This window comes from Scyliorhinus canicula, chromosome 8 (assembly GCF_902713615.1).
Source record: "Scyliorhinus canicula chromosome 8, sScyCan1.1, whole genome shotgun sequence".
In the NCBI taxonomy this organism is placed as follows: domain Eukaryota; kingdom Metazoa; phylum Chordata; class Chondrichthyes; order Carcharhiniformes; family Scyliorhinidae; genus Scyliorhinus; species Scyliorhinus canicula.
The window spans coordinates 117,046,893-117,064,514 of NC_052153.1; the positions used below are offsets into that span (position 1 = coordinate 117,046,893).

The following is a 17,622-nucleotide window of genomic DNA, read 5'->3' on the forward strand; positions in this document are numbered from 1 at the left end:
ATCAGCATCTGTGGTAATGAGTAGCCTTCTTGAACCACTGCAGTCCCTGAGGTCAACCACTGTATAGTTAAGGAGGGAGTTCCAGGATTTTGCCCCAGCGACAGTGAAGGAATGGCGATATCTTTCCAAGTCAGGGTGGTGAGCGACTTGGAGGAGAATCTCCAAGTGGTGGGGAGCCCAGGTCTCTGCTGCTCTTGTCCTTCTAGAAAGTAGTGGTCGCGGGTTTGGAAGATGCTGCCTAAGTAATCTTGGTGAGTTGTTCCAGTGCTTCTTGTGGATGGTACACACAACTGCCACTGTTCGTTGGTAGTGAAGGGTTTGAATGTTTGTGGAAGGGAAAACAATAAAGCGGGCTGCTGTGTCCTGGATGGTGATGAGCTTCTTGAGTGTTTTTGGAGCTGCACCCATCCAGGCAAGTGGAGAGCATTCCACCACACTCCAGACTTGGGCCTTGCAGATGGTGGACAGACTTTGAGGGGTCAGGAGGTGACTTACTCGCCGTAGGATTCCTAGCCTTTGACCTGCCCTGGTAGCCACAATATTAATATGGATAGTCCAGTTCAGTTTCTGGTCAATCGTAACCACTCAGGAGATTGATTGTGGGGGATACAGCGATGGTAATGCCATTGAATGTCAAGGGGCGATGGTTCGATCCTCGCTTGGAGGAGATGGTCATTGTCTGCTGCTTGTGTGGCGCGAATGTAACTTGCCACTTGTCAGATTATAATTTGGAAGTGAATCATGATGCAAACAAGAGGAAAGGAAACAAAAATAAACGTTTTTCTCTTCAATACCTAACCTTGTAGAATTTGAAGAAATGTATATGATCTTGTTTCAGCAAAACCTTCGATGGATTGATTCACTTAGTTTTAATTTGACAGCATGGAGAAAGAGAGAAAATTATTTCCATAAATTTAAATGCAATTCTCTTTTTGGTTACTTTCAATGTATAAAACCTACCTTGCTTCTGATAAGAACTTAATTTTCAGCTCTTGTGGCAAATCTTCTTTGCATGTTTTTACAGCTACTGGAGTTTTATCTTTTAATGTTCCCTTGAAAACTTCGCCAAAATTACCCTGAAAAGAATAACATCTAATTTAATAAACAGATATCTATTTGATGAAACCATCCTGCCAGTGCAAATACAGGAAGATATTTTCTGACTCTAATTTTTCCTTTAAGAATGTATTCTTAATTACTGTGTGCTCTAATACCTATGTATAAAATGCTCAGAGGAATCTTGTATAACCATGTTACGCATCCATATCCAAGTTTAATATCGCGTTGGTTCAAAAATAATTAAGTTGCAAATAGTGGCAAAACACATGGTATATAAATTGAATTATTATTCAGTAAATATACATCATTAATTTAACAGATAAATTCACCAGGGTGCACTGAATGTTGGGTTAGAGAAACTTCCTGAAAGGGGATCCGTTTTTCTTCCTTCTAACTGGGTTATTTTGCAGGCATGCACTTTGACCCACACAATTTCCCAACATATACTGTGCCTCGATGAGGAACAAGAGACAAGTATTCTGAGCAACTTGAACCTCAGAAACTATTTTTGAAAAGGAAATAAGGATGTTGTCAACATTTCTCACTCATAAAAACCTTTTTTATGAAGTTAACTACTGAAAATCCTTGCAAGTGATCGATATTACAATAAGGGCTGAGTGCATTTAAAAAAATCTTTCACAAGCTTGACTAAAAGTAGAGAAATATAAAAAGTTCTCTGTACAATTTTCACTTTTCTTAACTTAATCCCTTGAGAATGGAAACTAGCCTCCATTATTACAGGGATGAGAAATCAGAAAAGGAGAACAAGCAGCAGGCTCCAAACTAAATGCACAGTGCTCATGTCCTGCAGCATACAATTTGGGTCCCAAATATTGGTAAGAATGGCTAGTATTTGAACATCCATTTATAAACAGAATGCCCACCAGAGCCTTGAATCTGACGAGTGTCTGATTATGCATTTCCAGATGGAGTATCCGTTTGTAATTGCTTGCCGAAAGCAAACCACTGAAAATGCTCGAAATCTGAAATAAGAACAGAAAATGCTCGAAATACTCAGTCGGCCAAAAAGAGAGAAACAGAAATAACATTTCAGGTTAATACCTTTACTTCAAAACTGGGGACAAGAGGAGAAAAAAAATCAAGAAGTGAAAGGTTATCGACCCGAAACATGGGCAAAATTTTATTTGAGTGATGTTGTCCCAACAGCAGACCTAGAAGTGGCAATGACACTCAGAGCAGAAGCAGCTGAGCGAACATGATCACATGGCGGTTGACCAATTAAGGCTCTCCATGAAGATAAAAGAAAATTACTGCAGATAGTGGAAACTGAAAATAGAAAATTCTGCACAATCTCAGCACGTCTGACAACATCTGTGGAGAGAGAACGGAGCTAACGTTTTGAGTATGAATGACTATTTGTCAAAGTTAGAGAGAACTGGAAATAGGGTCAGATTTATACTGTTGTGGGGAGGGTGTGGAGCAGTGGGGCTGGATAGAAGGCTAGCGATAGGTGTATTTGAAAAAGATGTTGTGGACAGAAAGATAAAGAGAAAGTAAATGGTGGAGATAATGACTAAGAAAGGTGCTGATAGTGGCACTTCAACATCTGGAAAAAAGTATTAATTTTGCTTCCATTTCTACCCTTTAGCACAATGGGCTAAATAGCTGGCTTTTAAAAAGCAGACCCAGGCAGGCCAGCAGCGCAGGTTGAATTCCCGTATCAGCCTCCCCGAACAGGCGCCGAAATGTGGCGACTAGGGTTTTTCACAGTAACTTCATTTGAAGCCCACTTGTGACAATAAGCGATTTTCCTTTCTATCACATTCACATGGTCCATCTCTGACACTTCCCTTCCCTTCCTTGACCTATCTCCATTTCTGGGGATAGATTGGCGACTAGTATCCATCACACGCCCACCGACTCCCACATCCATCTCAACTACAACTTTTCACACCCCGCATCCTGCAAAACACCCATCCCATTCTCCCTGTTCCGTCGCCTGTTTCAATTATGCCACTTTCCAAAACGGTGCTGTTGACAATTCTCCATTCTTTCTTAAGCCTGGTTTCCCACCCACTGATGTCGTCAGGGCTCTCAACCATGTCCGATCCATCTCATGCACTTCTGCTCTCACCACTTCCCCGCTTTCCTAGAACCAGGATAGGCTCCCCCTTGTTCTCACTTTACGCGCCACAAGCCTCCGCATTCAAAGAATCATACACCACCACTCCGCCAACTCCAGCATGATGACATCACCAAACACATCTTCCCCTCACTCCCCCTGTCAGCATTCCACAGGGACCGTTCCCTCCAGGTACCATAGTCCACTCCTCTCATCATTCCAAATATGTCACCCTCTTTCGATGGCACCTTCCCATGAAAAAGCAGAAGGTGTATCACCTGCCATTTACCTCCTCACTGCTCACCATCCAAGGACTGAAACACTTTTTTTCAGGTGACGCAGCGCTTCATGTGCACCTTCTTCAATCTGGTCTATTGCATTCTTTTTTTGTAAATTCATTTTAAAGGATGTGGGTGTTTTTGGCGAGGTTAGCATTTACTGTCCATCCCTAGCTTCCCTTCAGAAGGCGATGAGCTACGTTCTTTAACCACTGCAGGCCCGGAGGTGTAGGTACACCCACTGTGCTTTTAAAGGAGGGAGTTCCAGGAATTGGCCCAGTGACAATGAAGGAATGGTGATATATTTCCAAGTCGGGTGGTGTGTGACTTGGAGGGGAATCTCCAGGTGGTGGGATTCCGAGGTATCGGCTGCCCCTGTCCTTCTAGATGATAGTGGTCATGGGTTTGGAAGGTGTTGCCTAAGGAACCTTGGCCAGTTACTGTAGTGTATCTTGTAGATGATACACAAGGCGGCCACTGTTCGTCAGTGGTGGAGGGATTTAATGTTTGTGGAAGGGATAGCAATCAAGAGGGCTGCTTTGTCCTGGAGGGTGTTGAACCTCTTCAGTGTTGTTGGAGCTGCACTCATCCAAGCAAGTGGGGAGTTTTCCATTACACTCCTGACTTGTGCCTTGTAGATGGTGGGTCAGGAGATAAGTTACTCGCTGTAGGATTCCTAGCCTTTGACCTGTCCAGGTAGCCACAGAATTAATATGGCTCGTCCAGCTCAGTTGCTTATCAATGGTAACACTCCAGGATGTTGATAGTGCGGGTTCAGCAAGGGTTATGCCATTGAATATCAAGGGGCGATGGTTAGATTCTCTCTTTATGGTGAATGTAATATATGTGTATATATGATAATTCACACTGTCTTTGTAAAGCGCTGTGGCGCTATCCTACCACTAAGGGGAGTAGCTCTGGGAGTACTCAGGAACTTGTACTGGGCTCCACCCTTGGCTCCGCCCACGACTCCTCCCCCTAGTGCCGCTGTATAAATACCATTGTCCAGAGTCAGCCCGTGTTCACTACGAGTTCATCAACGGGTAACAGGCTGGCTCTGAAATAAGTCGATTAAAGCCTAGATTCATATCGGAAACACGTGTCTGGTGAATTGATGGTTCCATCAATTTAATCAACTTAAGAACAGTAAAGATCAATTATGGAATCGGCCCTCAAGCCTGGAACTCGACCCGCAGGATGCAGAGGCTAAAGAAGTCTTCTCCCACTGGATCCGGTGCTTCAAGGCCTACCTGGCAGAAGCGAGCACAGCCGAAACGACAGAGGATCAGAAGCTAAGTCTACTGCACGCGAGGGTGAGCCACAGAATCTCTACGCAACTAAACTCGGCCAGTTCATCTACTACGGCGCTAGGAGTTCTCGATAAAATTTATGTAAGGCCTATTAATGAAGTTTACGCTCGCCATGTGTTCACGACTCGCCGCCAGCGGCCTACAGACTCACTCGCCGAATTTCTAAGGGAACTCAATAATTTCTCCAAGGACTGTAATTATCAAGCGGTTACCGCGGCTGAACACAGGGAACGGGCAGTACGCGATATTTTTGTAGCGGGCCTCAGGTCTAACTATGTGCGCCAACGACTGCTGGAAAAGGGGGCCCAGGACTTAGAAACAACTGTGGAAGCTGCTACCACGATGGAGGTCTCCTTCCGCAGCCTTAACTCGTTCCCCGCGGACCCCGCGACCCAATCATGGGCCCCCGACCAGCGACTCCCCCAGGCCTGTGCTACGTGGCAGCCCAGCCACTATGCTGCTCCAGCCAGCCACTATGCTGCTCCAGCCTGCCATTTCTGCGGCCAGAACCAGCACCCGCGGCAGCACTGCCCGGTCCGCAGCGCGACCTGCAGCAGCTGCGGGCGGAAAGGCCATTACGAAGAGTGTGCCTCGCTAAAAGATGTGCAGGTTGGGTGGATTGGCCATGAAAAATTGCCCTTAGTGTCCAAAATTCTATGATTAACCTAGGACAAAAGTTCGGCACAACATCGTGGGCCGAAGGGCCTGTTCTGTGCTGTATTTCTCTATCTCTAAAAAGGCTCCAGCTTCCAACTCCCCAGCGACTCGAAGTAATTGCTCTCCTCACTCGCAGGCCCACGGGGCCCGAAACGCTGCGGCCCATGCCCCGACTCCGCCCCCTCCAGCCACGTGCGACTCATGGGGGCCGCCATCTTCCTCGCCGCCCGCCACGTGCGATCCACGGGCCCGATCGGCATCTCTGCGCTCGGACAACTCTGCGGAAGAATTTGAATATGAACTCAGAGGGCAGTCATCACGAGGCCACTCCAGCACAGCTGATCGAGCCGCCGACTACTCGCAACTCAGCGCGGTCACCCTGGACCAATCACGACTAAAGAATCTACGAAACTCGAGGGCAGAGGTCCATATCAACGGATACAAAACGCCATGCCTCTTTGACTCCGGGAGCACTGAGAGCTTCATACATCCAGACCTGGTAAGACACTGTTCGCTCCCCGTTTTCCCCGTGCAGCAAACTATCTCGCTCGCTTCAGGCTCCCACTCGGTCCAGATCCAGGGGCGCGCCGCCGCGACACTCACAATCCGAGGCACTAGCTACTCGAAATTCAAACTCTACGTTTTGCCCGAACTCTGCGCGCCACTCTTATTAGGCCTAGACTTCCAATGCAACCTCAAGAGCCTCACCCTCAGCTTCGGAGGGCCCCTTCCCCCACTCACGATCTGCAGCCTCGCTACTCTGCGAATTCCCCCCCCCCCTCCTCTCTTCGCCAATCTCACAAAGGACTGTAAATACGTAGCCACTCGTAGCAGGCCGTATAGCCTGCAGGATAGGGTATTTATCAGAGCAGAGGTCCGAAGGCTACTCAGTGAGGGGGTTATACTGGCCAGCAATAGTCGCTGGAGAGCTCAGGCGGTGGTCGTTAAGACCGGGGAAAAATTCCGTATGGTGGTCGACCACAGTCAGACCATAAATAGATTTACGCTCCTCGACGCGTATCCCCTCCCCAGGATTGCAGACATGGTAAACCAGATCGCCCAGTACCGGCTCTTTTCCACGGTGGATCTGAAGTCTGCATACCACCAGCTCCCAATCTGCCCGGAGGACCGCCACTACACGGCATTCGAGGCCGATGGCTGCCTCTTCCATTTCCTCCGGGTCCCTTTCGGCGTCACTAATGGGGTCTCAGTGTTCCAACGAGCAATGGACCGAATGGTGGACCAGTACGGGCTGCGGGCCACGTTTCCGTACTTGGACAGTGTCACCATCTGCGGCTATGACCAGCAGGACCACGACATCAACCTCCACCAGTTTTCTCCAGACGGCACAGAAACTGAATCTCACGTACAACAAGGAGAAATGTGTTTTCCGCACAACCAGACTAGCCATCCTCGGCTACGTCGTGGAAAACGAAGTCCTGGGCCCAGACCCGGACCGTAGAACGCCCCCTCCCCCATTGCCCCAAGGCTCTCAAGCGGTGCTTGGGCTTCTTTTCCTACTACGCCCAGTGGGTCCCTCAATATGCGGATAAAGCCCGCCCACTCTTTAGGGCCACACGATTTCCCCTGTCAGCCGAGGCACACCAGGCCTTCGACGGCATCAAGGAGGACATCGCCAAAGCGGTCCATGCGGGCGGTGGATGAATCCACTCCATTTCAGGTAGAGAGTGACGCCTCAGAGGTAGCTCTTGCAGCCACGTTAAATCAGGCAGGGAGACCAGTTGCATTTTTCTCCCGTACCCTCTCCGCTTCAGAACTCCGACACTCTTCAGTCGAGAAAGAAGCACAAGCCATTGTGGAGGCTATCCGTCACTGGAGGCACTACCTCGCAGGTAGGAGGTTCACCCTCATCACCGACCAAAGATTGGTTGCCTTCATGTTTGACAACTCGCAAAGGGGCTAAATTAAAAACGACAAAATTCTGAGGTGGAGGATCGAACTCTCCACCTACAATTACGATATCAAATATCGACCCGGGAAGCTCAACGAGCCTCCGGATGCCCTATCCCGCGGGACATGCGCCAGCGCGCAGATCGACCGATTAAAAGTCATCCACAATGACCTCTGCCACCCGGCTCGCCCACTACATCAGGGCCTGAAACCTGCCTTTCTCCAACAACGAGGTAAAAGCGGTCACCAGGGACTGCCCGATCTGTGCGGAGTGCAAACCGCACTTCTATAGACCAGACAGGGCCCACCTGGTCAAGGCTTCTAGGCCCTTTGAACGCCTCGCGATTGATTTCAAAGGGCTACTCCCCTCAACTAACAAGAACGTTTACTTTCTAAACGTCGTAGACGAGTTCTCCCGTTTCCCATTCGCTATCCCGTGCCCCGACATGACCTCCCACACAGTCATTAGGGCCCTGCATAGCATCTTCACCCTGTTTGGTTTCCCCAGCTACGTACACAGCGACCGGGGTTCGTCCTTTATGAGCGACGAGCTGTGTCAGTACCTGCTCGACAAGGACATTGCCTCGAGCAGGACTACCAGCTACAACCCCAGGGGGAACGGGCAGGTGGAGAGGGAGAACGCGACGGTGTGGAAGACCTTCCGGTCTAGAAAGCTCCAAGTCTCCTAGTGGCAGGAAGTCCTCCCAGACGAGCTCCACGCTATTAGGTCCCTTTTGTGCACAGCGACCAACCAGACCCTTCACGAGAGGCTCTTCATTTTTTCCAGGGCACTACCACGGGGGTCTCACTTCCGGCGTGGCTGAGGACACCAGGCCCGGTCCTCCTGAGGAAGCACGTCAGGGGGCACAAAACCGACCCCCTTGTTGAAAAGGTGCGCCTGCTCCACTCCAACCCCCAGTACGCATTCGTCGAGTTCCCTGACGGCCGTCAGGACACGGTTTCCCTCCGGGATCTGGCACCCGCCGGATCCAGCGCCCCCTCTACCCCCACAGAAGGACCTCTCACCCTACATCCCATGCTGCCGCCCCCTCGCGCTCCCGAGCCCACAAGCTCGCTCCACCAGTTCCGCGCACCCGCGCCGGCCAGCCCCCAGCACCCCCAGTCCCTGGTTGAACCAAGAGAGTATGAAGCTCGGATACAACCCTCCCTGGAGTCCGCCATCGTACCCCAGCACACAACACCCATCCAGCCACCGTAAGAGGCTGCAACCCCGGTGCTCCGCAGGTCACAGCGGACAATTCGACCACCGGACAGACTGACGTTGTAGGCCACCACCCCCGCCGGACTTGATTTTTTTGCAGGGGTTGAATGTGGTGAATGTAATATATGTGTATATATGATAATTCACACTGTCTTTGTAAAGCCCTGTGGCGCTATCCTACCACTTGGGGGAGTAGCTCTGGGAGTACTCAGGAACTTGTACTGGGCTCCGCCCATGACTCCTCCCCCTAGTGCCGCTGTATAAATACCATTGTCCAGAGTCAGCCTGAGTTCACTACGAGTTCATCAACGGATAACAAGCTGGCTCTGAAGTAAGTCGATTAAAGCCTAGATTCATATCAGAAACACGTGTCTGGTGAATTGATGGTTCCATCACTCTTGTAGGAGATGGTCATTGTCTGGCACTTGTGTGGCGCGAATGTAACTTGCCACTTGTCAGAATATAATCAATATCACTGAACCATGGTTGATCCCTTGGCTTGATGGTAATGGTAGAGTGGGGGATAAGCTGGGTCATGGGGTTGCAGATTGTTGCGGAGTACAATTTTGCTGCTACTGATGACCCACAGCGCCTCACAGTTGCCCAGTCTGGAGTTACAAATCTATTTGAAGCCTCTCCCATTTAGCACAGAGGTTGTGCCACACAACACAATGGTAGGTATCCTCATTGTGAAGCTGGGCAATTGTCGCACAAGGACTATGCGGTGGTCAGTTCTACAGATACTGCCCCGTCAGATGCATCTGCAGCAGACAGGTTGGTGAGGATGTGGTCAGGTATATTTTTCCATCTTGATGGTTCTCTCACCATCACCATCAGTCTCAATCTAACAGCTATGCTTTTTAGGACACGGCCAGCTCAGTCTGTGCGACAATCGCCAGGCAGGAATGTTCTCTTCCAGGGCAGCACGATGGCGCATTGGGTTAGCCCTGCTGCCTCACAGCGGCAAGGTCCCAGGTTCGATCCTGGCTCTGGGTCACTGTCCGTGTGGAGTTTGCACATTTTCCCTGTGTTTGCGTGGGTTTCGCCCCCACAACCCAAAGATGTGCAGAGTAGGTGGATTGGCCATGCTAAATTGCCCCTTAATTGGAAAAAATTAATTGGTTACTCTAAATTATATAAAAAAAGGAATGTTCCCTTCCAGTTGGGGAACATTTCAGCAGTCAGGGGCATTCAGCCTCTGATCTTTGGGCAAGCATTCTCCAAGGTGGCCTTCAGGACACGCGACAACGCAGAATCGCCGAGCAGAAACTGATAGCCAAGGTCCACACACATGAATACGGCCTCAACTGGGACCGCATTACATTCATTCCCACCATCTGGCCTGGGCTTGCGAAATACTACCAACTGTCCTGGCTTGCGACAATTCACACCTCTTTAACTGTGATTATCCCTCTCCCCAGTCACTCCATCTGGACATGTAAACACTTAATTACCTGAAAAGCCTCGCATTCAAAGTATCGAAAGCTCGTGATTCAAAACAAACCTGCTGGACTTTAACCTGGTGTTGTAAGACTTCTTACTGTGCCCACCCCAATCCAACACTGGCATCTCCACATCATAGAACACACGAGCAGGGAGGTCATGCTGGAACTGTGTAAATCGCTGGTTAGGGCACAACTGGAGTACTGCTTGCAGTTTTGGTCACCACATTATAGAAAGGATGTGACTGAACTGGAGAGGTTGCAGAGGAGACTTATCAAGGTGTTGCCTGAGCTGGCAGGTCTGAGCTATGGGGAAAGATAAGATAAGCTAGGGCTATTTTACTGCAATAAAGGTTGAGAGGGGACCTGATGGAAGTGTAAAAGATCATGGGGGGCAAAGATAGGGTGGAAAGGAAGGCATTTTTCCATTAGTAGAGAGGTCAACAACCGGGAGCATAGATTTAAGAGGTAGAGGGCTTAGAGGGGAATTGAGGAGAAACCTTTTCACCCAGAAAGTGGTGAGAGTCTCAAACTCGCTGCCTGAAAGGATGGTTTAGTCAGAAACTCTCATCATGTTTAAGAAGTATTTAGATATTCAGTTGCACTGCCACAACCCCCAAGGCTCTGGCCCAAGCGCTGGAAAATAGAATTAGTGTCGTCAGATCTTTGTTGACTGATGGAGACATTATTGGCCGAATGACCTCCTTCTGTGCTGTAAGCATATAGGTATCTATAAAAAGGTATCAACTGTGAATTAGGTTCTCCTGAATCTCCATAGCATGCGGCATCTAGGCTCAGATTTCAGGTTCAGGTGCCTGATGATATCATCCTGCTTCCTCAATCTGTTCCTCTACTACCTCTACTGAGAGGAAGAGTCAATCTCTGCACTTTGCCTAGATACAAAGCCTCCATCCTATGCTGCACAAAATTGTGAAATGTGCAACTAAAAAACATTATTCTGGAGACTTTTGTAGGCTCATACTGCAGAACTCCAACATAATGCTCAAGGCACTGGAATCTAATTTTGAGAAGGCCTATTGTCCACTCTAACATGGCCCAAATGGAGCCATAGCAGGCAATGTGTAATCCCTCATCCTCACAGGTGGTACCTCAGCAAGGATCATTGAGTCATGTGAAAGGCTCAGACAACTGTGGTAGTTGGGAATGCTGGAGCTCAAACAGATCGTGACTACATACAGGAAAGTTGCCGCACACCTGCAGGATGCAATTCCAGTGATCACCTACCAACTGAACGTTAATTGAATATATGTCCTTCTTGATGATGAAGGCTGCAGGTTGGTCCGACAGAATTTTGATGACATTGAATGTGAAATCTATCACTTCCTGTACACATGGGAAGCCTGCAATATTCCCCAATCCAAGCTGATAGTTTTGAAGGCTCAGGGACAGTTCAGATTCGCACAAACTTACCAGCCCTTTTACCCGCTGCAATGGTGACTTCCCTGATACAACAATTTGTGGGCGCCTGTGATATCTGCATAAATTCCTGTTGCATGCTTGAAAAAAATCAGAGGCATAAAAAGTTAATGCTACGGTAACTGATATCAATGGCAACCCAGACCCATCGGTGCTAGGTTGTCCAAAACAAAGGTTAGTGAGAGACTTTATTTTATTCTTTAATGGGACATTGACATTAGGCCAGCATTCATTGCCCATTCCTTAGTTGGTTGAGCTGCCTCCTTGAACCATTGCAGTCCATGTGATGTAGATAGACCTATGGTGTAGTTAGGGATGGAGTTCCAAGAGTTTAACCCAGCAACAGAGAAGTAATGGCGATATAGTTCCAAGTCAAGTTGGTGTGTGGCTTGGAGGATAAATTGAAAGTGGTGATTTTCCTGTGCATCTTCTCCCCTTCTGCTCCAGGTGATAGAGGTCGCGGTTTTGGAAGGTTCTGCAGTTTCGATGAGTTGGTGCAGTGAACCTTATAGATGGTGCACATCGCTGTTGGTGGTGGATGAGTGAATGTTTAAGATTGCGGATGTCAATCAAGCGGCTGTTTTGTCCTGGATGGCATGGAGCACCTTTGGTGTTCTTGGAGCTACACTCAACCTGACAAGTGCAGAGTATTCCATCACATCCATGATTTGTGCCATGTAGACAGTGGACAGGCTTTGGGAGTCAGGAGCCTTGGACCTGCTCTTGTAGCCACAGTATTTGTATGGCGAGTCCAGTTCGGTTTCTGGTCAAAGGTAACCACCGGAATGTTGATAGTGATGGATTCAGCAGTGGTAGTGCCATTGAATGTCATGGGAAGATTGAGAGATTCTCCCTTCTTGGAGATGGTCATTGCCTGGCATGAATATTACTTGTCACTTATCAGCCTAAGCCTGAATATTGTCAACAAAGGATGGTTAGGCCCAGGAGATTGCCCTGAGAAACTCCTGGAGTGATGTTCTTGAACTGAGCTGATTGACCTCCAACAACCACAACCATCTTCTTTTGTGCTTGGTATGACCCTAACCAGTAGAGAGATTTCCCTCCGATTCCCACTGACTTCAGTTTTGCAAGGGCTCCTTGATGCCATATTCGGTCAAATGCTGCCTTGATGTCAAGTGATTCTCACTGAAGAATGTAATGCTGTTAAATGCAAAGTATCAGATATCAAAACTTTCTGGGCAGTGTAAAAAAAATGGGAAGGAAGAATGTAGTTTGGAACAAAATAAACAGAGTAAACATATAAAAAATATCGGTACAGGAACATGAGGGAATATCAGAGTGCTTTTAAAAGATTGAAAAATAGCATGAGGTCAAAAGTTTGAAAAAATTTGAGAAAATATAGCAGGCAAAGGAAAGGGTCATTAAGAAATTTACAGTTTTTGAAATAGACAGGAAATATCTATCAAATATTTTAAGGCGTGTGACGGTTTTTTGAAACCTTTGAGAAAAAGGGGAACAAGTAATTTTTGGAGAAATGGCAAGCTTGAACGATGAGGCCCTTGAGAAAGGCGTTAAACAGCTTAAAGCTTGCACGCTGCGGATACGGGCCCCCACACCCCTGGTTTAGAGACCACGCATATGCACGGCGGCAGCCTCCAGCGGCCGTGCCGATCACCATGGCGGACCCGGACTGCAGGGGCAGCTGCAAGATGTAGGCTCTCCTGATCGGCTGTGTGCCGTTGCATCTGACCCGCCCGATCTGTTCCCCCCCACCGCCGCCCATAAGGCCCCCCCTCCCCCCGCGGTGCCCGGTCCTCCGCGCCCTCTACCAGGGTGGCTGCGGACCTACGCGAGAGTCCCGACCGGACATCGCACTTTAGTTCCACACCATCAGGAACTCGGCCGGTCGGGAGCGGAGGATTATTGGGTGGGCCTCTGGCAATGGCCCCCCAGCCACGCAGAGTAATTCGCGAAAACGCCAATTCTCGGGTCCCGGAGAATCGCCGGATTGGCGCCATGCCTGATTTCGGCGTGAAAGTTGATTCTCCACTGTGAAGAATCCAGCCCAAGATATTTCTTGAAGACCTTCTGGATAAACTACGAATTTCTTCTTTTTCCTTCCTTATTTCTTTTTTAAATTGCAAGATTTACAAAAGATTTTTGTTAAGCAGGAACAGAACTTACAACCAATGTGTCAGAGGGAACAATGCTACCAACTCTGCCAAAGTAGAAGTAAAGTAATGATGGGTTGAACCATTAGGAAATATCTGATAGACAGAAAATGGCTGAAACAGGATCTTCCTGAAGTAGAACGACGGAATGCAAACGGAAGAATTCAGAAATGCTCCAACAGAAACATGGTAATGTCTCAACATGGCCCTCTCCTCACAGCGACATTCTTGTTAAAAAAAATTAGTGTACCCAATTCATTTTTTCTAATTAAGGGACAATTTAACGTGTCCAATCCACCTAGCCTGCACATCTTTGGGTTGTGGTGACGAAACCCACACAAACACGGGGAGAATCTGCAAACTCCACATGGACAGCGACCCAGAGCCGGGATCCAACCTGGGACCTCGGCGCCGTGAGGCAGCAATGCTAACCACTGTGCCAACGTGCAGCCCTTCTCGAAGCGACATTCTGTCTCGGCCATTGCACTCTTCCACAGGAACATGGCAAAATTGCACAATGGCTCTCTTCCACAGGAACAGGGTAATGCCTCTCACAGATTTAGTGCCAGCACTAAATCCTATTACAGAATTTCTTTGCTGGCTCAATATATTGTTATATCAATAAGGGGAAATGTTTTCAAGGGATGGGGTTTCATCACATGAGAATGAGGAAGCAGAGGGAGACAATACAAACTGCTATGTATAGTTTAATATGTTATATTTCATATCTAAACCAAGAAAAGTCTAACAGACCCCAATAGCATATACACATCTTTCTGCCAGCATTATTCCTATGTACAAACATTAGCGCTGGGACACGCAATTGAATAGCCAACTCAGGAATTGTGTGTCAAAACTCTGTTTCTGTAGGCAGCACGGTAGCGCAGTCGTTTGCACTGCTGCCTGACACCGTCGAGGCCCTGGGTTCGATCCTGGTCCCGGGTCACTGTCCATATGGAGTTTGCACATTCTCCTCATGTCTGCCTGGATCTCACTCCCATAGCCCAAAGGTGTGCAGGGCAGGTGGATTGGCCACTCTAAATTGCCCCTTAATTGGAAAAATGTTTTAAAAAGGAAGCTGGGAACAAATGAAAGGGGAGTGAGTGCTGATCACTGCATTGCTGAGATGCCAGTAGGAGCACCACTGTCGATTCTCACTGTTCTTCATTCATCTATATGTTAATGTGACTTTGGGGGTGTAACCTGCACCAAATATTATGTCTTACACTTGTACATTCCTTGAATCTCTACAAAATCTTGATACCTTGGCACAAAAAGCCAAGTTGTTTTAGTTTTAATTTTTTTTTATTTGCCAATTAAGGAACAAAAGAACAAAGGACAAATTTGTTATTGATGATTACTTAATTGAAATGATTAGAGCTGTGGAAAAGCATGGAGTGTAAATGATCACTGGAAAGCCAAGCTATCTCGGTCTCCAAGATGCTGGTTTGAAATCTAATTTACATTTGTTAGCCCTGCATCCTGTCAATTTAGCCTCTTAAGAACCATGGTTAGTTCTGCAATAGCTGTAGAAACATGTGTCAAACAGAGGTCTAAATCTGAACGGCGTTCTTTGCATTTTTTTCCATTTTAAAATTTAATGCAAATTTTACTTTCACGATGCTCAACTCTCTGATCAATATCTTTGTGAAAGCATTTTGTTTTGAAAGGTGTAACAGTTGCAAAAAATTCTTTTCAACATCATGCCAATAAATACTCTAATTGCTGAGAGAATGCACTCCACAAATTGTATGGCAGGCAATATCTTGATTTGCAATTTTCAACTCTTGATATTAGTATTACAAATAAATAGATTCCAATAACATTTTGCACAGACATTGAAGAGAAACTTTGAGGAATTGGTGAAGAGACCTCAGTGTTGCTCATGTGTACTTCCACATGGCCAATTACAGAGCAGCACAAGTCGAAGACAGGAAGCAAGTTGCTGACCAGCTTATTAGCCGATTTGGTTAGGGAATAGCTTTTATACAATCTAAAAGATACATAAAATTAAAAAAATTAAAATTTTATAAATCAGAACAAAACCTAAGTACTAAGAAACTGAACAGTTCAGCAGTTCTTAGATGGGTTGCAATTTCTGACGGTGGAGGAGGGGAAGGTGCATGGGTTGGGGGCACCGATAGGGCTGAGGGAAGTGATGGACTGTGTGGGGTCTATGCAGTCGAGAAAGGCACCGGGCCCAGACGGGTTTCCCGGCAGAATTTTATAAAAAGTTTGGTTCCGATTTGGGCCCCCAATTAGTCGGGATATACAATGAGTCGTTGGACGGGGGAACGACGGGGGGGGGGGGGGGGGGGAAGAGTACCCCCACCCCGCACCACGTTGTCTCAGGTTTCTATCTTGCTTATTTAAAAAAAGGATAAGGGCCTAGAGCAGTGTAGCTTGTACTGCCCGATTTTGTTGTTGAACATGGATGAGAAGGTGCTGGCGACGCTTATAGAGGATTGTGTGCAGTGGGTGATAGAAGACCAGACCAGGTTCATGAAGGGGTTGCAGGTGTCCAGAGATTATTGAATATGATCATGATGTCACCAGGGGGTCTTGGAGGTGGCACTATCGATGGACGCAGAGAAAGCGTTTGACCGGGTTGACTTGGTTGAGGTATTGAGATGATTTGGGTTAGGGCAGGGATTCATAGATTGGGTGAGGCTGCTGTTGGAGGGACGAAAGGGGGCAGTTTGGTTATGGTGTGTGTTGATGTTGTTGCTGTTTCTCTTTGGTTCATATATACGTGAAAGTGTCTTTAATAGAAATATTTTTTTTAAAGTTGAAAGAACGGAAAATTGTTGTCGATAATGTGATATGATATGCATACACCATTGCACACATTTAAAAGTTAACTAATAAATAAGTCAGAGAGCCTTTTCTTACTTACCTTGCCCAGTAATTCTCCGAGTGTTACATCGTCATGATTGAGAACCCATTTTTTGTCCTGCGTCAAAGTTAAAAAAAGTGTATCAACAATCTGCATACTTTTATTTCAAGTACACATTTAATACCCAATGTGGAAAGACATGTATTAAATGTCATATGTTCAAATTTTATGACAAGGTCATTGAGGGCATTTCAAGGAACATTATACAGTGATGTAATTTTGCATGTGACATAACAAATATGAAATACATTTTCATACTTCAGAAATTTTGCAGAACAATTTTTCTATTAAAAATCAACTTGTAAAAATGCTGCAAGGATTAACCTGCATTCTGAAAATGCTATTGTGATATTACAACAGCATCGGAACCAGAATGAAAGCCATAAAGGATGTAGTGTATGACTAAACCCATCATTTACACAATTTTGTCAGTTTCATTTTTAATGTATGGCATGAGCAAATGACATTAGCAAGTTCCATTAGATATGACTTAATAATAATAATCTTAGTGTCATAAGTTGGCTTACAATAGCACTGCAATGAAGTTACTGTGAAATCCCCTCGCCGTCATACTCGAGCACCTGTTCGTGTACACTGAGGGAGAATTCAGAATGTACAATTCACCTAACAGCACATCTTTCGGGACTTGTAGGAGGAAACCGGAGCACCTGGAGGAAACCCACAGGAAGAACATGCAGACTCCTCACTGACGGTGACCCGAGCTGGGAATCGAACCTGGGTCCCTGGTGCTGTGAAGCAACAGTGCAACCACTGTGCTACCGTGCTGCCCTATACCATGTTCTTGGTGTTTGGGAGTGGGGGTTTTGGAAGCTAGGCGGGGGACATGAAGGGAGGGTACAATTTTAGGATTGGGTGCCTCCGATGTGCACAGGGCATCCCCAAAGAATGTAGTTCCCCCCCTCCACCCCTTCTTCCCAACTTTTCACCAAATTGGTTGACAACCCAACCTATTTTACGTGGCGGCTGTTATGGGCCAGGGTTTAAAAACTCCAAAGTATATTGTGGAGCTGACCTGACATATGACCTTTTGTTGAATTTGGCTAGGATGAACAAAAGAGACTTCCCTTCAGGTGTGATTCAACAGTTTTTGTAAAAATTTTAATCAAACTAAGCTTATTCTAAGAATTTAGTTAACATTTATATATAACCAAACAGCAAAAATTGTTATCAACTA

General features: G+C 47.0%; 1 protein-coding gene across 4 annotated transcripts in view; it reads right to left on the bottom strand.

The window, feature by feature from the left end:
- The window catches only part of fer (fer (fps/fes related) tyrosine kinase), a 364,060-nt gene that overhangs the window by 107,417 nt on the left and 239,021 nt on the right, over positions 1 to 17,622 (bottom strand). For 3 of the 4 annotated variants that reach the window (XM_038805140.1, XM_038805141.1, XM_038805139.1), the window contains 2 exons: positions 16,428 to 16,484; positions 961 to 1,076 (listed from right to left, as the gene is read on the bottom strand). In XM_038805140.1, the coding sequence (XP_038661068.1) occupies positions 961 to 1,076; positions 16,428 to 16,484 (173 nt within the window). Of the gene's footprint in view, positions 1 to 960; positions 1,077 to 1,127; positions 2,043 to 16,427; positions 16,485 to 17,622 lie in introns of those variants that run through there. The other variant, XM_038805142.1, reaches the window with a different exon arrangement.